Genomic DNA, 23,538 nt, shown 5'->3' with positions numbered 1-23,538 from the left:
GCGAAGGCCGATTCCCAGCGCGGCGAGAAACCCGGCACCTCCCTCTTCGCGCCCCCGCGTACCGCCTACACTGAGCTGGCGCTTTCCTGCCGCCTAGCAACGGCCGGCGCAGGGGCGGAGCCTCCGGGGGGCGGGGCTTACATTCGCTCCCGCCTGAGGAGCGACGCGTTTGCAGCTCGGCGACGCCGCTCCCAGACCAGGCTTCCGAACTAAACCTTCGCGGGATCGAATTGGCTGTTCGGCAGTCATACGCACCGCGGCCCGCTTGCGGTCAGACGAATCAGGGCCCTACCCGGCCGCCGTAGCTACCTTCCTGTAGTGGGCGGGGCCGAGGCCGGGGTCACCCCGCCGGAGCCACCTCTGCCAGCAACATGTTCAAGGTGAGAGCGTGGAGCCGGGTCACAGCTGTCACCGCCCCCTCCGGTCCTCACGGAGCCCAACTCGCGCTCTTGTGGGATTTCCCGGGGGCCAGGCCCGGTTCGCCCCGAGGCTTTTCCCGCCTCCGGGCCGGGTGCGTCCGGACCCCGCGGTTCATTCACTGAGCCGCTAGGAGAGGGAGGTTGCCGGGCGGAGGCGTGAGATCCCAGGGTGGGTAGGCGGGTCCTGTGGGTCTTGCTCTCGTGAATAAAACACTTTGAAAAGTTAAAGTACCTCCCAAAGTACTCACCCACCCCACCCCCGGATGGTTACCTATTGGGTTCGTGGGTAAGGAGAGGCCAGCTCAGGGCACTGCAGGGTTCGGCTTCGGTTGCCTGGCAGGGTCAGGTTTCAGAACCTGGTGTGTGAATGGGGGGAGGGTCACCTTTGGAGAAGCTGTTGTAGGATTTGGGGAAGCTGGTATGGAATGGTTGGAAGGATGGGCAGCTGGAACTTAGTTCCCCTTCCAGGTGAACATTATTTAATATGGACAAGTCGACCCCCTTTACATTTGACGAAGTTATGTCTTTTGAAAGAAATCGCTTTTCAGAGTGAAGGCTTTGTTTCGAAAATCTGATTTTGACCTGAGGCCATTATTCTACTACTTAAAAAAAAAAAAAAAGTAAATGCTGGTTCTTATCATGAGAAATCACAAGTAACCAGAAATTAGTCTACAAAATTGAGTTTTAAAGAAACATAGCACCCATAAAATAGTGCTAATGAAACCTCAAAATTGTACTACTTGTTTGAAAGTTTAATAGTGCTTCTGCAGTGTGCTTTGGGCACATTAGGACAGGCTATAAAATCAGAACGTAGATTCGGCCTTACAGTGCTGGCATTGCCACTTTCTAGCTGGGTGACCTTGGGCACATTACTTAATTTTGTGCCTATTTTCCTATCTATGAAATTGTGGGACTAGCATATACTTAATAGGGTTGTTATAAAGACTAAGTAAGTAAGTGTAAAGCACTTGGAAGAGCCCTTGGCATATAGGAGTGCCGTCTAAGTATTTGCTTTTATTTTGTTTTCAGGCTGCTCACAGTTTAGTTACCAGGACAGATCCATAAGCAACTTGGATTCATTGGATAAATTTGTGTCAAACAGCTATTATGTGCTAGGAGCTCAGCTCAGTTTTAGGGTTGCAACACCAAAGGATATGCTATGATCAGTTTATATGGGTGTCAGTGATGCACTGTGGTAGTAGAAAGGGGAGCAGGATCTCCTCTGCCTCAGGGATTCCCCTCTACACTGGGGGCTCTTGACCTGTGGTCTTCAACCTCTCGGAGGGTCTGTAGATAAAATCCAGGGGAGTCCCTAAACCCTGATGGGGGGAAAAATCTTTATTTTCACCATCTGCAACTGAAATGTAACATTTCCTTTAGTTACGAGTGTAGTGTAGGTAACTGTTCTAGTTAGCTATTGGTGGGTAACAAGCCAGTGCGAACCAGTGCCTTCAAACTACAATAATTTATTATTTCTCGCCATCAGGGGGTTGCCTGGGCAGTTCTGCTGGCATCTCCCAATGGCTGAATTCAGCTGGTGCTTGGACTATAAGTTGGCCTTACTATCATGTATGGGGGCTTGGTGCCCCTCATTGTGCCTACCTTGGGCTTCCTCACATGGTGACTGGGTTCCAAGAGGGTAAGTCCGATTGTGCAAACGCTTACGTGCTTGCATCACATTTGCTGATGTCAAAACAAGTCACGTGGCCAAGCCAGAGTCAGTATGGGGACACTACACAAGAGCATGGATATGAGGAGGTTCATTGGAAGCAATTAATTTAATAAGCTGGTATAACAAGAAATCACAGTAATATTAGCAGTACCTGTCATCAGTAGGACTCACAGGACCAATAGATGTCATGGATGTTTTTATATCACGGTTGCTGCAGAACTCAAGATATCATTTATGGTCATTACTACTTCAAAATTCTGGTAGTTATAAGACTCACTGTTAGGTCCTTTTATTTAATAAGGTAAGGAATATGTATTACTATATCACATTTTGAATTTTAAAAATGTTTTTATAACTATTGAAGTACAGTTAACATTTTATGCAGTTAGAAGCATTAATTTGAAAAGGGGTCCATAAGGTCTATGATGCAAAAAAGGCAAAGAACCCCTGGGAACTTAAGGGGAGACTTCACAGAGGAGACATTTACATTTAGTTTTGAAAGACAGGTAGGAGTCCCTCAGGTGGATGAGCTGGGGTACTCCTTTGGGGGAAGTGCTAGTATAGCTCAGTTTCAATTATTCAAATATGTAGTTTGAGTAGAAAAGATCACAACAAACCTTGGCAGACACCAAAATGTAAGGAATAAGCAGAGGAAGAGGGGAGGCCAGAGATGTTCTAGAAGCAGCTTCTGGTAAGTAGGTGTACAAAAGGGTGATGTTTAGAAAATCAAGGGAAGATGGTTCAAGGAGGGCAGGCTATGTTAGGATGCTTTCAGCTGGGAAAACACGGTTACTTAAATAGTAAGAATTCTCTCACAAAGTCTAGAGGAAGGGTGGACTCCAGTAGGTCAGCAGTGTTATTAAGGACCTGGTCTCTTTTCTTGGCTTTCCATGATAAGATTGGTTCCCCTTATGGTTAAGCATGACTGGCAGTAGTAACACATGCTTTCTCATTCACTAGAGCAGGGGAGAGGACAAAACTCCCACGCTTGGATTATGCTTTTCCTTCAATCTGATTGGACCAATTTAGGTCACATGTCCGCCCCTGACCTGATAGCCAGTGCCAGGGGAATGCCATGCTCTGATTGGCTTGGATTAAACAGGATCAGGAAGGGATGGAGTTAGTTTATCTTAATCACGTGGGAGAGAAATGAATTTAACACAGTGGGGAATGGAGTTTGGATGTGTGCCCAACAGTGTCCGTTACAGTGAGATAAGTTAGATGAATTTAGAGAAGTGTTTGTTAATTTGGGCAATTTGGAAAGCTTTCATGACTTTTATAGATGTGGGTTACTGATGGAAATGAAAGCTATGTTAATATGGGTTGGTGATTGAGACATGAGTAAATGGACACAGTGGTGGGGTTGATAAATTTGATTTTCTCCTTCAAACAAAGGAGAGAATATGGTAACTAGAGAGACATGTTGGTCAAGATAGTAGAGTTGTTTTTGCAGTTGTTCCAGTATTCAAGATTCGGTAGTGTTTATGGTCTTAGGGAGGAATATAGGAAGGGGGCTTTCATTTTTGTTATTTTCATTTTTTATTAACATATAATGTATTATTTGCCCCAGGGGTACAGGTCTGTGAATCGCCAGGTTTACACACTTCACAGCACTCACCATAGCACATACCCTCCCCAATGTCCATCACCCAGCCGCCCTCTCCCTACCCCCCCGCCCGCCAGCAACCCTCAGTTTGTTTCGTGAGATTAAGAGTCTCTTATGGTTTGTCTCTCTCCCGATCCCATCTCGTTTCATTTTTTTGGAAGGGGGCTTTTAGAAGAGAAAATCCCTCAGCTTCAAAAAGGAGGAAAGATGTTACCTGCCTTCTGTGAGCTGGAAAGAAAAGGTTGGGAGTAATGGTAGACTAGTGGTTCTCAACCAGACAGTACCAGCCATTTGGGGTACATTTTGGAAACTTGGATTGTTCTGCATGTCTTTAGTTGTGTTGAACAGTTATATTCTGAAATATAATTCTTACTGTAAATCTTTTCCTTTTGTTCTCCATCATGTTACCATCAAATCAGTATACTGGTCTCTTTTTTTGGTCTTACATGTGTTGATGGGTGATAAATTTTTATTTCAAGATAGCAAACTTAGAAGATTTGTCATGAAATAGTGTTAGGTGTAGTAGTTTAAAAAGTTGAGAACCAGTGCTTCTCAAACTTTAAAATACATGGACTCTGTTCCGGCAGGTCTGGGGTGGGGCCTCAGGGTGTCCATTTTTTTTTTAAAGCAAGCTCCTGGATGATACAGATGCTGCTGGTCCCCCATCATACTTTGAATAGCAAGAACCGAAGCAGATTGGTAGATGAATGGCTTCTTGTGTTTTTAAAAGGTGTTTGATTTTATGAGTGTGGTGGGATTTGCAAGAGGTACTGACCAAAGGAAGAAAAGGTCAGTGAGGGGCTTTGAGGACTCTTCTGAGAGCTGCTTCGAGAGGTCTATCATGACTGCCTCCTGGAAATGGGGACAAGCAAATGGTAGGATTGATGTGGGTTTAAGAGTCATCAGCTTGGGGTGGAAAGGAATTGATAATATAGGTGTTGGTGGAAAAAGTACCGTGTGTGACTAGTATGTGCATATACAATTACAATATTTAAACTGGAACCATTGTTTTGACTTATCCATCTTCAGGTCAGTAGGGGGCACTGGCGGATTAAAAAACACATTTGAAAAGCTGCCCAGTCCATATTTGCACACTCACTATTCCAGGAAGTTTTTCTAGGTGCTGCTGCTAGAATTGAATATATATACCCAGTCTCCAGATTCCTGTTACTAGATTCCATTCATTATGCAAATGTTTATCATAGTCCAGCTGTGACTGAGCACTGTGCTACACCCTCGTGGGTACAAATAAAAAGTCCTAGTTCTTACCCAGGAGAGAGTCCCCAGATTTGGCCGCATGCCAGAATTATTCAAGAGGCATTTTCCAGGGCCCTGCCCATGGGTCTGATTTCCTTTTTATGTGAGGTCCAGGTACCTCTGGTTTTGAACCAGCCCGCCCCCCCAGGTGACCGAAACTTGCGGTTAGTGGCGCAGAAATGGCCCATGCTGATGCAGTGTGGTAAGTGCTCTGATGTCAAAGCTGTGGAAAGTTGGGTAGATTGGGTCACAACTTTGGCTACACATTAGAATCACCTAGTGAGCAAGTCCTGCTGCGCAGGCTGTGCCCAGGTCAGTGCGGTCGGAATCTTTAGGACTGGGGTGTAAGCATCCAGTTTGTAGTGTAGCCGCCCTTGAGAACTAGTGATTTAGAGGAGCGAGCACCAGCAGGGGGCATCAGGAGACTTTGTACAGTAGAACTTTGCCTGCTCTGACCTCTGAAGCCGGGAGTGGGGCGGGGGGTGGGGGGGTGGGGAGGTGGGGGTGACGGGGACGATGGGACACACGATTGGAAGGGCCTTCCAGGGAGAGCAGAGAAGTGGATGCAAGGACGCAGAAGGGTTCAGTGCTGTCTTAAGACCTTGGGCTTCACCGTGTTCCCCTGGGCAAAATACTCAAATTCTCTGAAGCTGTGTCCTCGTCTGTAAAGCGAGGATAAGACTAGCACCAACCTCAGACTTTTGTGTGGGTTAAATTAACTTGGACCCCAAGCTTCGCACAGTGCTTGGTATCAAGTAAGGGTTCGATAAATGTGAGCTGTTACTGACTTTTAGTGGGCTTCTTGTAGGAGGCTGCTACATACTGTTGGGGTGGTGCATGATCTTGGGGCTTTCCAAAAGTATTTTTTACTTTCAAAATTTGGTTGTTGACTGGCTGTGGGAGAAGAGGGGAAAGGAGAATTTAAGGATGCTGCTCAGGCTTTTAGCTTGGAAAACCAAGGGACTGTTAGAACTACTTGGTGAGATGGAAAGTGGAAGAAGGCTGAGGTGGGTTTGATCTGACACAGATTGGCCCCCTTGAAGTGTCTGTGGACATTATCATGTGGTGATCAGTTGACACGAAACACAAGGGTATGGCATTTTCATGAGAGATGTGGGTTGGAGATTGGGGAATCATCAGACATCTTGAGGAAGAGAACTTGGCCTCCCGAAAACTCCGACAGTTCCTTCCTGAAGGATAGAGATCTGACCTGTGCTCAGAGCTCCCCACTCCCAGGAGCCTGAGGTGACCGTGTCCTTGGCTATCAGGCATTTTACCTTACATACTCTGTGGCTGTTTGGTCTTGATGTAATTGTCTATCTTTCTGAAATTAATTTTCTTACCATGAGTAGTGTATCACTAGTGCAGACTGAGGGGAGAATAATACTGCTAAATGGAAAAGGAAAATCACCTGTAAATTGCAAGAGAAGCATTGTAACCTTATGTATTATTTTAAATGGCACACATTTGGAAAGATAGTAAAGATTTCTCCCCTACAATATAAGCATCTCCAAAGGACTTCTTGAGAATTTATAATGAATATGTATATTTATACATACACATATGTGTTTATTATGTGTATATATTTGTCATATGTGTATATAATGCATGCATATTTACTCACATAAATACATATTTATGTGCAGGATTAACTGGGTTTTTTTCCTTTCTGACCCTTCAAAGATGTTGGGTGGTGGATCACAAAGAAGAAAAACTGCCCAGCCCCACTGGATGATGTCAGAAAGCACAGGCTCAGGTTCAATTGATAGTGTGTTTGGTTTAGGGCTGAGCAACTTTAATGAAGTTAAATTGAATTTAATTTCTCAGAGTCCCATTATCAAGGTACTGCGGGACCAATAATATGACCCTCCATTTGGCATGGGATTGTTGGGAGGTTAAAATACAATAACATGTAGAAAGAACCGTAAACTATGAAGCGCTGTATGAACGTAAGCTATTTTCTATCCCTTCTGCATTGCATCTGTTTCCTGAAGTGATCTAGAGTTTTGGGTAGCACCCTGGACTTAGGAATGACTGTCACAAATAGATGAAACTTGGGTAAATTCACTTCTCATATAGAACTGAATTCTGCTCAGCACACCCTAACAATTTTCCGTCTAAAACGCTAATGGCCTCTTGTGTGCAGCTAACGCTGGGAGAGGAGAAGGAAGGCGTAGATGAATTGTACCTTAAAAGAAGGGGGAGCAGAGACAAATGGAAAACAGTAGATAATCGACTAGATATTTATGATAAGTGAATTCATTACCCTGTGGAGCCTACGCATGTTTGTAGACTTTCATGATTAGAGAGGATCTTTGTGTATGTGTGCTTGACACTCCTGTCTTTTCTAGGCTAGACTGGAAGTTTTTAGAGGCTAAGAAATGAACTTTGATATTTGTTTGTATGGTACATTTAAAATTACTGCAAGTAATTAGATGCATAAGACATCTCTATCTCAAAGAAACATATCTGTTTCCAAAACTCGACAGTTGACTTATTTATAATATGACAGGAAAGTGCCAAGAGATTTTTGAAATGAAAGTTTAAAAAGAGTTGATTTTCCCCAGGAATGCTTAAGTGGAATTTTGTGGTTAGTGCATATAACATGAAAGTTCATGTAGATATTTTCGCGGGCGGGGGGTAGATCTCAGTCTGAAGATAAATCTTGAATTTGGAAGTTACTTGTTTTTCACTTGGAGTTTTTCCTAATTTCTGCATGGCCTCATGCCAGTTCTTTTAGAAAACTTGAACAGTGCCAATTTCTTAATGTAGTGGGTTTTAAAACTTCATTCTATACTAAAAGTGGTAGAAGCAAGAATTTAGAGCAAGGGCTGGAGAGTTTTCAATATGCTGAGAGCCTATAAATAATGAGCATCCAGTGCTCATTCCATCATGTGCCCTCCTTAATGCCCATCACCCAGTTACCCCCCCCACCTTCCCTCCAGTAACCCTCAGTTTGTTCCCTAGAGTTAAGAGGCTCTTTTGGTTTGCCTCCCTCTCTGTTTTCATTTTATTTTTTCTTCCCTTCGTTATTCTGTTTTGTTTCTTAAATTCCACATATGAGTGAAATCATAGTATTTGATGGTATTTGTCTTTGACTGACTTACTGTGCTTAGCATAATACTTCTAGTTCTATCCATGTCCTTGCAAATATTAAGCTGTATTTTTATGATAATGGCATTATAGATAGTACAGTTGTATTTTGAATGAGTATTGTTTTAAAGGCACTTTAAATACAGTCACCCTTTGTCTTCCTACTTCTTTCTGCCTCTTTGAAGCAACTCAGTATGTTTTATTCAAAGCCCACACTGGCTCCAACTTAAGGATGTCTTTGTTTGGTTGGGTGAGGATGAGGAGCCCTTCATGGGAACTAGAGATAGGTTCACAGGCGTTTGTTAATGGCTCTGGTTGAGGGATATCCAGTGGTTTCTTTCTTCAGAAATATCTATTCATTCATTTGACTGGCCTTTTTATTTTTTTTTAATTTTAAATTTAAAATTTTTAAATTTAAACTCAATTTATTTAACATATACTGTATTATTAGTTTTAGGGGTAGAATTGACGGATTCATCAGTTGCATACAACACCCAGTGCTCATTCCATCATGTGCCCTCCTTAATGCCCATCACCCAGTTACCCTACCCCCCCAACTTCCCTCCAGTAACCCTCAGTTTGTTCCCTAGAGTTAAGAGGCTCTTATGGTTTGCCTCCCTCTCTGTTTTCATTTTATTTTATTTTTTTTCTTCCCTTCCCCTTTGTTAATCTGTTTTGTTTCTTAAATTCCACATATGAGTGAAATCATGGTATTTGATGGTATTTGACTGACTTACTGTGCTTAGCATAATACCCTCTAGTTCTATCCATGTCGTTGCAAATGGCAAGATTTCATTCTTTCTGATGGCTGAGCAATATTCCATTGGATATATAGACCACATCATCTTTATCCATTCATCTGTCGGTGAACATCTGGGCTCTTCCCATAGCTTGGCTACTGGGGACATTGCTGCTGTAAACACTGGGGTGCATATGCCCCTTTGAATCACTATGTTTGTATCCTTTGGATAAATACCCAGCAGTGCAATTGCTGGATCATAAGGTAGTTCTATTTTTAACTTTCTGAGGAACCTCCATACTGTTTTCCAGAATGGCTGCACCAGTTTGCATTCCCACCAACAGTGTAAGAGGGTTCCCCTTTCTCTGCATCTTTGCCAACATCTGTCGCTTCCTGAGTTATTCATTTTAGCCATTCTAACAGGTGTGAGGTGGTATCTCATTGTGGTTTTGATTTGTATTTCCCTGATGCTGAGTGATGTCAAGCATTTTTTCATGTGTCTCTTGGCCATTTGTAAATGTCCTTGCATATCTTCTGCCTGTTTCATGACTGGATTTTTTGGGTGTTGAGTTTGATAAGTTCTTTATAGATTTTGGATACTAGCTCTTTATCTGATAAGACATTTGCAAATATCTTCTCCCATTCTGTCAGTTGGTTCTGTCGATTGTTTCCTTTGCCATGCAAAAGCTTTTCATCTTGATGATTTCCCAGTAGTTCATTTTTACTTTTGTTTCCCTTCCCTCCAGAGATGTGTCTGCAAAGAAGTTGCTGCAGCCTAGGTCAAAAAGGTTGTTGCTTGTGTTCCCCCCTATGATTTGGTGGATTCCTATCTCACATTTAGGCTTTTCATCCATTTTGAGTTTATTTTTGTGTAGGGTGTAAGAAAGTGGCCCAGTGTCATTCTTCTGCATGTGGCTGTCCAGTTTTCCCAACACCATTTGTTGAAGAGACTGTCTTTTTTCCATTGGACATTCTTTCCTGCCTTGTTGAAGATTAGTTGACCATAGAGTTGAGGGTCCATTTCTGGGTTCTCTGGTCTGTTCCATTGATCTGTGTGTCTGTTTCTGTGCCAATACCATGCTATCTTGATGATTATAGCTTTGTAAACAGCTTGAGGTTTGACTGGTCTTTTTAAGTAGGATATATGAAAATAGTAAAGGTTTCTTTTTCTTTTCTCTCCATCCCACAGATGTCAGTCCTTGAGAAATAACAGAATGTTTTTCTTTATGCTTGCTGAAACCAATCTCCTCTCCCATTAGAGGTGCTGATTCACGTGTTGTGTTATGACATGGGTTAAACTGGCAAGTGAGTAAGGAAGTAAGCACCGAGTGATACGAGGACTCCAACAAGTTTCCTGACTCCTCTGTTGATTGCTCACCTCACTTGGCAAATACTGACTCTGAGCCTGTTTGTGGAGTCAAATCATTCAGGAGCCTGAGCCTGTTTGTGGAGTCAAATCATTCGGGAGCACTGTTGGAAGTTGCTGTGTATAATCCAAATATTGACTTTTCTTGTTTTTGTTCGTATTTTTGCAGAGATTTTCATTATGAATCCAGATTATCATCAACTGAATTGAGCCTTCTTACACAGCCACTTTTTTCCTAAAAAATGTTACTGTTCTTTTTCTTCCTTAAGAAAAAGCTGTGAGTAAATGAGATGAGGTTGGAGGCGGTTGTCAGTGAGTTCTGTGTTCTTTGTAACGCAGTGGTTTATTAGGAAATGAAATCTGGGTTTTGATAGACTTTGCGCTGACAAAATAGCTCTTCCTCTTAGAAAATACAGATTTTTTTTTTAGTTACTTGAAAAAATGGAAGCGTTTGAAAGACAATTCTTGAAGGAAATTGTTCCCCTCTGATTTTTTTCCTCCTTGTAGTCCCCTAACTCAGAAAAGATTGAATGGATATTGGGGTGCCATTCTGAAAGAGAGAGAGAGAGAGAGAGAGAGAGAGAGAGAAATAGGTAAGCAGTGTTAAGTTTCTGTCTGAATGAGGAAGTTCAGATAAATTTGAAACATGGTAGATTATGTGTCATGTGTGTTCTAAGTCTGTGACGCCAGTACAGCCTGACCAGCTGACTCAAAACGTGCCTGAAGAAACGGTAATCTCACTCCTTGGCCTTGAGGTTTCCTTCCTGTTTATCAGACAAGTTGTTACTTTTTGTGTGACTTTAACAAAAACCGATAACTGTTTTTAAAGAGTAGAATATGGAACAGTTGCAGATGAACCATAGTTTCTTTGCTGACCTAATTTTGTGGTGAATTCTGCCCTCCGAAGATAAAATAGAAGTTGGTTTTATGTAAGCCAGAGATAGTGTTTATCTTAAAGACAGCCTCATTTTCCCCTCTTATCTCTTTAGATCACAGTTTGTTTATGGTGGATGAGGAAGACCTGGGAGATATCAGTTACTCTACTGCAGAATTACAGAATTGAGTTTCTCACAAAATAGTTCTGTATTGGGGCATCTGGGTGGCTCATTCGGTTAAGCGGTTAAGCGTCTGCCTTCTGGGCAGGTCCTGATCCTGGGATCAGAGTCCCCCCCCCCCAACATCAGGCTCCCTACTGAGTGGGGAGTCTTGCTTCCCTCTGCCCCTCCCTATGACCCTCCCTCTGTACCTCCCCCTGCTTGTTCTCTCCCTCCCTCCATCTCTCTAATAAATAAACTCTTAAAAAATAGTTGTGTATTTGTCGTAGTTGGAAGACCATTTTTCTATTTGTAAGTTAAAGTCTAAACTCTTAAAATACTGACTTCACAGCAGCTTACTGACTTCATAATCCATTTACTATGAAACAGTCTGAAATGATTGTGGCTTCCCTTGTTGTGAAAGTGTAAGTGCTCCCAAATTTATACATCCAAATGAATGCCCATCCAAATGGTCGTTTTGAGAGGATAGATTTGATTATCTTGTCAATACATTTTTTTCCAAGACATGGTGTCACTGATAAGTAGATTTATTCAAAAACTATCTTCACACATCAAAATATTTTTACTCCTCTTCATTTGGAGTTATCTTCATACTTTAGAAGTTTCTTTAGAATACTAAAGGAACCAGGCACTTTCATTCTTTGTGTATTACAAAATGAATCAATGTATGTTGTAAAATCTTTAGGAAATACAGAAGATACTAAAGACTCCCCCTTAATTCCCCCACCTTTTATAGACAACCACAGTTAACATCTTTTCAGACTTGTTTGTGGGCATACTTACACATATCCTCAGTTTTACATTTCCAGAAAACTTACAACCCCCAACCCCTTAAACAATGCCATTTTCTAATCTGCTTTTCTCGCTTGTATTTCAAATGTACCGAAACTGCTTTTCTGACAAGCTTAAAATTTGATCTGAAAGCATTTGGAAATGGAAGCCACATGATCACATATTAAAAGTAAATTCCCTTTGGGGCGCCTGGGTGGCTCAGTGGTTAAAGACTCTGCCTTTGGCTCGGGTCATGATCTCAGGGTCCTGGGATTGAGTCCCGCGTCGGGCTCTCTGCTCAGCAGGGAGCCTGCCTCTCTGCCTACTTGTGATCTGTCAAATAAATTTAAAAAAACTTAAAAAAAAGTAAATTCCCTTTATTAATTTGTTACATAAATAGTTGGAATAAATTCTGACTCCATATTTGATCTATCAAGGTTACTACTTCGAAGAGAAAGAACTCTTTTTGAGAAGGCATACTGTTTATTTTTCTCTCTGGCTGCACTTTTTTTTTTTTTTACCACCTTAACCAATTTTTTAGTCATTTTTTTTGTATTGCAGTAAGAAAACAACCCATGCATAACAAAAAATTTACTATCTTAGCCATTTTTTAAAAAGATTTTATTTATTTATTTGACAAAGAGAGAGACACAGTGAGAGAGGAAACACAAGTAGGGGGAGTGGGAGAGGGAGAAGCAGGCTTCCCGCTGATCTGGGAGCCCATTTCGGGGCTTGATCCCAGGACCCTGGGATCATGACCTTAGCCAAAGGCAGACACTTAACAGAGCCACCCAGGCACCCCTATCTTAGCCATTTTTAACTGTACAGTTCAGTAGTGCTAAATATATTTACACTAATGCACGATAATCTCCAGAACTTTTTTTTATCTTGGGAAGGTGAAACTCTATCCATTGAACTTTTCACCATTTCTTCCTCCTCCAGCCCCTGGTAACTACCATTTCACTCTCTGTTTCTATGAATTTGACTACTTTAGATGCCTCATGTAAATGAAGTCATACAGTACTTGTCTTTTGTGACTGGTTTATTTTGTTTAGCATAATGGCCTTGACAGTTGGCTTGCTTTCACCTGTTGGCTATTGTGAATAATGCTACTGTGAACCTCAGGATCCTGTTTTTAGTTTTTGGGGATTGCATGGAATTGCTGGATCATATGGTAATTCTATGTTTAATTTTTTGAAGAACTTCCACACTCTTATTTTTTTTTAAAGATTTTATTTATTTATTTGACAGAGATCACAAGTAGGCAGAGCAGCAGGCCATGTCAGGGGGGCGGGTGTAGGAGGGAGGCAGGCTCCCTGCTGAGCAGAGATCCCAATGCGGGGCTTGATCCCAGGACCCTGAGATCATGATCTGAGCCACCCGGGTGCCCTGAGGAGCTTCCACACACTTTTTCCTAGGTGTTGCACCATTTCACAGTCCCTCCAGCAGTGCACAAGGGATCCACTGTCTCTGTATTCTTGCTAACATTTGCTATTTTCTGGTGTTTTGATAGTGGCCATCTTAAAGTGTATGAGGTGAGACTATAACTATTTTTTAAAAATAGTATATAAGTAATACTGAATAACTGTTCTTTTAAAAATTACCAAAACAGTACAGTGAAGATAATATTCAGGTTCCCACTTGTCTGTATCCCTCTAACCCTCTTCTCAGTGAAAGAAAGCCTCGATTACCAGTGGGTGTGTGGCTCTCCAGATGGGAAAGGATTGCTGTATAAAATGTAGATATGGTCATGAATGCTCATTATGGCAGGAAGGCATTTTTTTTTTTGATATTTCACAAATATGGACTCATTTAGTTTCTCTTTATTTTTAATTCGGTGTAAAACACTTTCCTAAGGACAACAGTGTAGCCTGATTTGGACAAAATTGATCATTGATTTCATCATTTTGTTTTACCCTAAACTCTTTCACATAGTTTATTTTTTCATTTTTGTGTTTTTTTTGGGGGGACAAGAATATCCTCAAAAGTATTGTCAGTTTTCATAGACCTTTTTAATTTTTTAAAAGTTTTTATTTATTTAGCACAAGCAGGGGCAGGGGGAGGGACAGAGGGAAGAGGAGAAGCAGGTTCCTCTCTAAGCAGGGAGCCCGATGTGGGGCTTGATTCCAGGACCCTGGGATCATGACAGCCGAAGGCAGATGCTTAACTGAATGAGCAACCCGAGCACCCCAGACCGCTTTTTAAAAAAAATACGTTTCAGATTTTTATCTCTTAACAGATTAAAAGATTTTGTTTTTAATGAAGAATGCTTTCACGTGGAAATTACTGCAGAAAAGGTTGACTGAAGATCAAAGAACCAGTGTAACATTTGGAGGAAAAATATATAATTATGCCTCATTTCCTATAAATAGGAGAATATCTAATTTTAAATGACATTTACTGTAAAAATGTCCCCACATGCGCTTATTTTCTGCAGTGATAGATATAAAAATGGTCTCATGTAATAACTTGGGAAACAGCTGCACATTTTAATGTAGAGATTATATGACCGATAAGTTATATAATAGCTAAAATGCAATAATTAAGGCATTAGGTTTATTTGTGCAGTTTTTGATACTGAATAATTTTGTGTATGTTATCATCAAAACCCATCTGACCTTGATATTAAAAGGGAACTTCCTGAGTGAGAATGTTTTGATATTATTAAAGCAGCAGACTTGGTTTATGGCTCTGTATTTGTTGTGTTTAGAGACTGTACCTACTCATGGGATAGCTGAAAAGATTGTGGTGTTTCAAAAATCATCCTCACGCTCCAAACCTTTGGTTCCTTTGTTACTGCTCTTTTCAGAGGCTGGTCCTAGTGACACTGTCTTAACATCAGTCTGTTGGGTGGCTGCCAAAAGAAAGAAATGCATAAACTTTCGATTGTTGATTCTGCCTTCTCCCTGCAGTTGTTTCCCAGAATTTCCAGTTGTGGTACATTATTCTTTTCTCTGTGTTTCTCCAGTCCTTTGTCGGTTAGTGCACTCATCACAAGCGGTGTAATTATTTGTCCACTTTTTTAGATGGCGGAGGCAGCAACCACATCTGACTGTCTTTGAAGTCTGTTTTCATTGTTTCATTAAAGAGTTGCTTTGATGTTCTCCTTTGTGTGGCTTATAGGGCCATTAACTGAGGTAGGGAAACAGAGAAAAACAGGGTTTGGGAGAAAGGAAATTCATTATGAGGTAGCACTTGAAACAGTGAAGAAGTCTATGGGGAGTTCCATGTGCAAGCCTGAGGCTTAGGAGAGGCTGGGGTTGGGAATTCATATTTGGGCATAGGTGGCATATGATCGAAGTCAAAGACTTAGATTCAAATGAAATTGCTCCAGAGTGAGAAGTGGAGAGGGTGAAGGACTGCTGTGACTCACCAGCTTTCAGGAAATGGGCAGAGGAAGATAAGGCCCAAAAGGAGAGGGAAAGAATGCCCTACAAAGCATGTACAATGGAACTAGAGTAGAATATTGGCAACTGAAGCAAGAGAGAGTATGAAGATGGTAGAGGGGTCACCAGTTTTGGGGTACAGCCAGGATGCCAGATGACCATTGGAGTTTAGTAACTGGGAAGCCATTGGTTGCCTTCGGAAGAATGATTTTAGGTATGTTGAGTAGCGAGGGGGGAGGGAATGAAGTAGAGAAAGCAAGTACGAGTCTATTTTTCTTTTTTTTAAAAATTAATTAATTAATTAATTAGAGAGCAAGAGAACACGAGAGGGAAAGTGGCAGAGGGAGAGGGAGAAGCAGGCTCCCCGCTGAGCAAGGATTCCCCATGTGGGGCTTGATCCCAGGACTGTGGGATCATGACTTGAGCCGAAGACAGGTGATTAACTGACTGAGCCATCTAGGCTCCCCAAGAGTCTATTAGTCTAACTTTGTGTTGAAATCTCACATACAGAAAAGTACATGGATAACAAGTAAATTTTTACAAACTGACCATACTAGCATATCTAGTACTCTAGAACCCCTCATGGTCCTGGTCATTCCCCAGCTTGCAAAGGGTATCCACTATTCTTTTTTTTTTTTTGGCCTGAAATTATTTTATTATTATTATTGAAGTATAGTTGATATACAGTGTTTTATTAGTTTCAGGTGTACAACATATTGATTCAACAATTCTATACATTACTCACTGCGCACCGTAATAAATGTAGTTACCATCTGTCACCATACATTGTATAATATTATAGGCAATATTGCCTATGTTGTATTTTTCATCTCTATGACTTATTTTATAGCGGAAGTTTGTACTTCTTAATCCCCTTTATCTTTTTTAAAATTAATATATAATGTATTATATGTTTCAGGGGTATAAGTCTGTGATTCATCAGTCTCACACGACAAGCAGCACTCACTACAACACATTTCCTCCCCAGTGTCCATCCCCCAGCCACCCACTCGCTTCCACCTCCTCCCCTCCAGCAACCCTCTGTTTCGTGAGATGAAGAGTCTCTTATGGTTTCTCTCTTTAGTTTCGTCTTGTTTCATTTTTTCCTCTCTTCCCCTATGATCCTCTGCCTTGTTTCTCAAATTCTGCATATCAGTGAGATCGTATAATAATTGTCTTTCTCTGATTGACTTAATTCACTTAGCATAATAACCTCTAGTTCTATTCACATCATTGCAAATGGCAAGATTTCTTTTTTTTTTTAAGATTTTATTTATTTATTTATTTGAAGACAGAGAGATCACAAGTAGGCAGAGAGGCAGGCAGAGAGAGAGTGGGAGAAGCAGGCTCCCTGCCAAGCAGAGAGCCCGATGCGGGGCTTGATCCCAGGACTCCAGAATCATGACCTGAGCTGAAGGCAGAGGCTTTAACCCACTGAGCCACCCAGGCACCCCAAGATTTCATTTTTTGATGGCTGCATGATATTCCATTGTATATAGATATATATCACAACTTATCCATTCATCTGTTGTTGGACATCAGGGCTCTTTCCATACTTTGGCTATTGTAGACGGTGCTGCTATAAACATTGGGGTGCAGGGGCCCTTTTGGATCACTACATTTGTATTTTTGGGGTAAATACCCAAGAGTGCAATTGCTGGGTCATAGGGCATCTCTATTTACAGTTTTTTTGAGGAACCTGCATACTGTTTCGCAGAGTGGCTGCACCAGCTTGCATTCCCACCAGCAGTGAGGGAGGGTTCCCTTTTTTCCACATCCTTGCCAACATCTGTCATTTCTTGACTTGTTAATTTTAGCCATTCTGACTGATGTGAGGTATCTCATTGTGGTTTTGATTTGTACCTCTCTGATGCCAAGTGATGTCGAACACTTTTTCATGTTTTTGTTGGCCATCTGGATGTCTTCTTTGCAGAAATACCTGTTATGTCTTCTGCCCATTGTTTGATAAGTTTGATAAGTTCTTTTTCTTTTTTAAAGATTTTATTTATTTATTTGACAGAGAGAGAGATATATCACAAGTAGGCAGAGAGGCAAGGAGAGGTGGTGGTGGGAAAGCAGGCTCCCTGCTGAGCAGAGAGCCCGATGCAAGCCTTGATAGCAGGACCCTGGGATCATGACCTGAGCCAAAGGCAAAGGCTTAACCCACTGAGCCACCCAGACGCCCTTGATAAGTTCTTTATAGATTTTGGATACTAGCCCTTTATCTGATATGCCATTTGTAAATATCTTCTCCATTCTGTCAGTTCTCTTTTGGTTTTGTTGACTGTTTCATTTGCTGTGCAAGAGGTTTTTATCTTGATGAAGTCCCAGTAGTTCATTTTGCCTTTGTTTCCCTTGCCTTTGGAGATGTGTCTAGCAAGAAATTGCTGTGGCTGAGTTGAAGAGGTTGCTGCCTGTGTTCTTCTCAAGGATTATGATGGATTCCTGTCTCACATTGAGGTCTTTTATCCATTTTGAGTTTATTTTTGTGTATGGTTTAAGGAAATGGTCCAGTTTCAGTCTTTTGCATGTGGCTGTCCAAATTTACCAACACCATTTATTGAAGAGACTGTCTTCTTTCCATTGGATATTCTTCCCTGCTTTGTTGAAGATTAGTTGGCCTTAGAGTTGAGGGTCCATTTCTGAGTTCTCTGTTCTGTTCCATTGATCTACGTGTCTGTTTTTGTGCTAGTACCATACTGTCTTGATGAGTACAGCTTTGTAATAGAGCTTAAAGTCCGGAATTGTGATGCTACCAGCTTTGGGTTTTTTTTTCAACATTCCTTTGGCTCTTAGGGGTCTTTTCTAGCTCCATACAAATTTTAGGATTATTTGTTCCAGTTCTGTAAAAAAGTTGATGGTATTTTGACAGGGATTGTGTTGAGTGTGTAGATTGCTCTAGGTAGCATAGTCATTTTCACAATATTTGTTCTTCCAATCCATGAGCATGGAACATTTTTCCATTTCTTTGTGTCTTCCTCAATTTCTTTCATGAATATTCTATAGTTTTCTGAGTATAGAACCTTTGCCTCTTTGGATAGATTTATTCCTAGGTGTCTTATGGTTTTGGGTACAATTGTAAATGCAATCGACTCCTTAATTTCTCTCTTCTATCTCGTTGTTGTATAGAAATGCAACTGATTCCTGTGCACTGATTTTAAATCCTGCCACATTGTTGAATTCCTGTATGAGTTCTAGCAGTTTTGTGATTGCGTGGTATCATATCATAAGGTATCATAAGGTTTCATATCATCTGCAAAGAGTGAGAGTTTGATGACTTCTTTGCCGATTCAGATGCCTTTTATTTCTTTTTGTTGTCTGATTGCTGAGGCTAGGACTTCTAGTACTATGTTGAATAGCAGTGGAAATAGCGGACATCTCTGCCATGTTCCCGACCTTAGGGGAAAAGCTCTCAGTGTTTCCCCATTGAGAATGATATTCGCTGTGAGTTTTTCATAGATGGCTTTTATGATATTATGAGGTATGTACCCTCTATCCCTACACTCTGAAGAGTTTTGATCAAGAAACGATGCTGTACTTTGTCAAATGACTTTTCTGCATCTATTGAGAGGATCATATGGTTCTTGTTTTTTCTTTTATTAATGTAATGTATTACATTGATTGATTTGTGGATGTTGAACCAACCTTGCAGCGCAGGAATAAATCCCATGTGGTTGAGGTGAATAATGTTCTCTTGGATCCTATTGGCCAGTATCTTATTGAGAATTTTTACATACATATTCATCAGGGATACTGGTTTTTTTGGTGGGGTCTTTCTCTGATTTTTGGATAAAGGTAATGCTGGCTTCATAGAAGGAGCTTGGAAGTTTTCCTTACATTTCTATTTTTTGGAACAGTTTCAGAAGACTAGGTATTAATTCTTCTTTAAATGTTTGGTAGAATTCCCTTGGGAAGCTATCCAGCCCTGGAGGCTTGTTTGTTAGGAGTCTTTTAATTACTGCTTCAATTTCCTTGTTTGTTATGGGTCTGTTCAGGTTTCTATTTCTTCCTATTTCAGTTTGGTAGTTTATAGGTATCTAGGAATGCATCCATTTCTTCCAGATTGCCTAATTTTTTGGTATATAGTTGCTCATAATTTCTTATAATTGTTTGTACTTCTTCAGTTTTGGTTATAATCTCTCCTCTTTTTCATGATATTATTTGGGTCCTTTCTCTTTTCTTTTTGATAAGTCTGGCCAGTTGTTTATCAATCATTAATTCTTTCAAAGAACCAGCTCCTAGTTGTGTTGATTTGTTCTACTATTCTTTTGGTTTTTATTTCATTGATTTCTGTTCTGATCTTTATTATTTCTCTTCTCCAGCTTGGTTTAGGTTTTATTTGCTGTTCTTTCTCCACCTCCTTTAGGTGTAGGGTTAGGTTGTGTATTTGGGACCATTCTTGTTTCTTGAGAAAGGCTTGTAGTGCTGTATACTTCCTTCTTAGGACTACCTTTGCTGTATCCCCAAAATTTTCAACAGTTGTGTTTTCATTTTTGTTTGTTTCCATGAATTTTTTAAATTCTTCTTTAATTTCCTGGTTGACCCATTCATTCTTTAGTATGATGCTCTTTAGTCTCCATGTATTTGAGTTCCTTCCAACTTTCCTTTTGTGATTGAGTTCCAGTTTCAAAGCATTGTAGTCCGAAAATATGCAGGGAATGATCCCAATCTTTTGGTACCAGTTGAGACCTTATTTGTGACCCAAGATGTGATCTATTCTATTCCGTGTGCGCTAGAGAACAATGTGTATTGTTTTGCATTGGGGTGGAATGTTCTGAATATATCTGTGAAGTCCATGTGGTCCAGTGTGTCATTCAAAGGCCTTATTTTCTTGTTGATCTTTTGCTTAGATGGTCTGTCCATTGCAGTGAGGGGGCTGTTAAAGTCCCCTGATATTATTGTATTGTATTGTATATTGTTGATGTGTTTCTTTGATTTTGTTGTTAATTGGCTTATATAATTAGCTGCTCCCATGTTAAGGGCATAAATATTTATGATTATTAGATCTTCTTGTTGGATAGACCCTTTAATTATGATATAGTGTTCTTCCTCATCTCTTATTACAGTCTTTGGTCTAAAATCTAATTTGTCTGATGTAAGGATTGCCACCCCAGCTTTCTTTGATGTCCATTAGCATGGTAAATGGTTTTCCACCCCCTCACTTTCAATCTGGAGGTGTTTTTGGGTCTAAAATGAGTATCTTGCAGATGGCATATTGATGGGTCTTTTTTTTTTTTTAATCTAATCTGATACCCTGTGTCTTTTGGTTGGGGCATTTAGCCCATTTACATTCAGGGTAACTATTGAAAGGTATGAATTTAGTGCCATTGTTTTTGCCCGTAAGATGACTATTATGTATATTGTCTCTCTTCTTTCCTGGTCTGTGTTATTTTTTGCTCTCTCTTTGTTTAGAGGACTCATTTCAGTATTTCTTGTAGGGCTCCATATGTCCTACCTTCCAGAAAGTGGTCGTTTTTCTATTCGTAGAGTTACAGCTATTCTTTTCTTTGATCTTGGGTTAAGTTGGCAGGTGTTCAGAATGGTCTCATAACTATCTAGCTGAATTCCTGGGACCAGAAGAAATTAAGGTCTCCTACTCCTCTGCCATCATGGGCTCTACTCCTCTTTTTAAAAATATATTATTTATTTAAGTAATCTGTACACCCAGCATAGCGCTTGAACTCACAGCCCCAAGATCAAGAGTCACATGCCCTTCCAACTGAGCCAGCCAGGTGCCCCATGGATATCCAGTATTCTCCATTCTAACCATAGTCTATTTTTAAAGTAAATTTGTCAGCGAAGGAAGATAGAAGGATGGGTGATAGACTGAGAATTAGGGGTGAAGGGTATTGATTGTGTTGTGTTTATGATGGAAAGATTTTTATTGAATGTAAATAAATCCCATAACTTCTTTAGTTGGTGGCCAGTCACTGTTTATTTTTATGTTTAGGGCTATTTTCATTTCGTGCTTTCAGATGTTTTTAAAGTATGTACATTTGAGTGTTTATATAAACCTAAGTTGAATAACTGTTCCCCAAGCATCTGCTTGTGGAATAGTGGTTTTCTAAATTTGGCTGATTGTGGGAATAGATTCTTGGGCCCCCCTTGGATTTACTGATTCAGATACCATGGGGAAATGTGTTGGAATCTCTGCTCCTAAAACAAAAACAAAAACAAAAATAAAAACCTTCCCCAGGTGATTCTGAAACCTCCTCTGTATGCAGGCTTACAGCGTGAGGCTTACATTTTGTCCAAAAGGAAACTGACATGTATTTTAAATGAAAGGTCTAATAAGATCATAGTTCTTTAATTTAGGGAGAAAAAAGGGTCACCCTTCTTGAAGATGGGAGAGACCATATACTGGATTCTCATAAAGTTTAAAAAGAAAGCAAGTTGTCAGGGTTTGAGCCCTACCATTTATGAGCATGCTTGAGTAATTCTGAAAATGGCTTATTTAGCTCGAGATTTTTATTTGTCTTTAAGACAGTTTTACTGGGACACAATCAGAAAGTGATCACGGAGTTACAGAGTCTGGGACAGTGTTTATTTGCAAAACAAGGACAGTTTAGCCTTCTGGGTACCCATTATGAGCTGAGTGTTTATGACCTCACCAGATCCATATCTTGGCTAACTGTGTCCAAGATCTCCTTTGCTGCTGGAGCTGAAGGCTAAACTCAATCTCAAGCCCAAGTGTTTTTTCTTTTTAATTTCTTTTTTAAATTGTGACCTGAGCCTTTTTGAGTAAACTCATTAGCTTCCTGGAAACTCTGTAAGGGCAAGGACCATATCTCCCTAAATGTTGTGGCATATTTTGCACTGTGCCTGCCATGGAGTAGGTGTACAATAAATTTGTTTTTGCAATAAAATCATAGTTGACCTCTTCTAATTATCATATTGTTTGTAACCCTGCATTCCTAGCCAGATTTGTTTTGCTCTCATCAGTCCTTGATGACCTTCACTGAAGAGAGTGAGAAGCAGAAATCCTTAAAGACGGTGGTGGTCTGTGCCATTTATGGCACTCCTTGTTAGGCCCCATCCAACCACCTGCCAATCCTAGTGCTCAGTTGCTAATGATGATGAAAACCCTTTGTGGGTTATGTAAAACCAAATGTTGAAAGATGAAGAATCCAAATGTTTAAGTTGGAGAATATACCTTAATAAGGGAGAGTTTAGGATACGTTGCTGGGGAATAGAAAGAAAAGAAAGAAAGAAAGAAAGAAAGAAAGAAAGAAAGATTGATTGATTAGCCACATGAGCCAGGAAACTTGCTGGTACTCCCCTTGAGGTTTGCAAGGCTAAGCATCACCAACTTACCTTTGTCTGAGTCAGATTTTAGTTTTCCCTGTGACTGAGGTCTTCTGCAGCTGTATTCAAAACCTCAGACCAGTCACCACACTGGGGTCCTTAGTTTGAAATCACCATACTGGGGTCCTTACTTAGAGACCCCCAACTGTCTGAGTTCCAGGAGACGCATCTAGTACATTTCAAGGATACATTCCAGAGGATAGGCTGGATCTAAAGCAACAAAGCTATTGAATCTAGTAGCTTAGCACTCATTGAAGATGCAGTTCTTAACAGAGTGGGCTTGACTTTGGTCTATATCAAGCCAAACTTATCAAATATGAACTAGAGCATGTCTAATCCGCTCTTGGAAGGTGCTTTTGTACCCATTTTCTGAGCCAAGCCATCTGTCCTGGGTAGAGAGTAAACCTCGCAAACAAAGATTCTCAAGTACTATCTCTTGGGACAGTAAGGCCAGGGGTATGCACAGCCTAGAGGTTCCAGCTTATCAGAAAAGGTCCAGAAAAGGTCCCAGGAGGTATTTTCAGTCTGGTTGTACCATAATGGATCAAGACCCCTCCTGGAGAGAGGATGCCTCTGTGTTCTAGTCTCACACAAGGCAACCCAACAGAAGTGTCCATTGGAGAAAAGGTGATAAAGCCAGAGCTGAAGTGATTTAGTGATCCAGATTCTGGAAGTTGGTTAAATCTTTCTTCAAGCCATCTCACTTCCAGATTAGTGGGGTTTTTTTCTTCCTGGAGGAGACAGGAGATTGAAAAATGTTCTTTGACTCCTCTTTTGCTCTCTCACTTTCATGGGGTGATCTCTGCCCATTTAAATAGCCTTTCTCTTCTTAAATTCTGATATCAAATGGGTTGGCCTGAATACTCAGT

General features: G+C 40.8%; 1 protein-coding gene across 1 annotated transcript in view; it reads left to right on the top strand.

Annotated features, from left to right (window-relative positions):
* The first annotated feature begins 148 nt into the window (after nucleotides 1-148).
* The window catches only part of APOO (apolipoprotein O), a 59,876-nt gene continuing 36,486 nt past the window's right edge, over nucleotides 149-23,538 (top strand). The window contains exon 1 of the mRNA XM_032842306.1: nucleotides 149-380. Within this exon, the coding sequence (XP_032698197.1) occupies nucleotides 372-380 (9 nt within the window). The 5' untranslated portion in view covers nucleotides 149-371. The remainder of the gene's footprint in view (nucleotides 381-23,538) is intronic.

This window comes from Lontra canadensis, unplaced genomic scaffold (genome assembly GCF_010015895.1).
Source record: "Lontra canadensis isolate GAN:19392208 unplaced genomic scaffold, GSC_riverotter_1.0 scaffold127, whole genome shotgun sequence".
Taxonomy (NCBI): domain Eukaryota; kingdom Metazoa; phylum Chordata; class Mammalia; order Carnivora; family Mustelidae; genus Lontra; species Lontra canadensis.
This window is presented reverse-complemented; position numbering and strand designations above follow the sequence as displayed.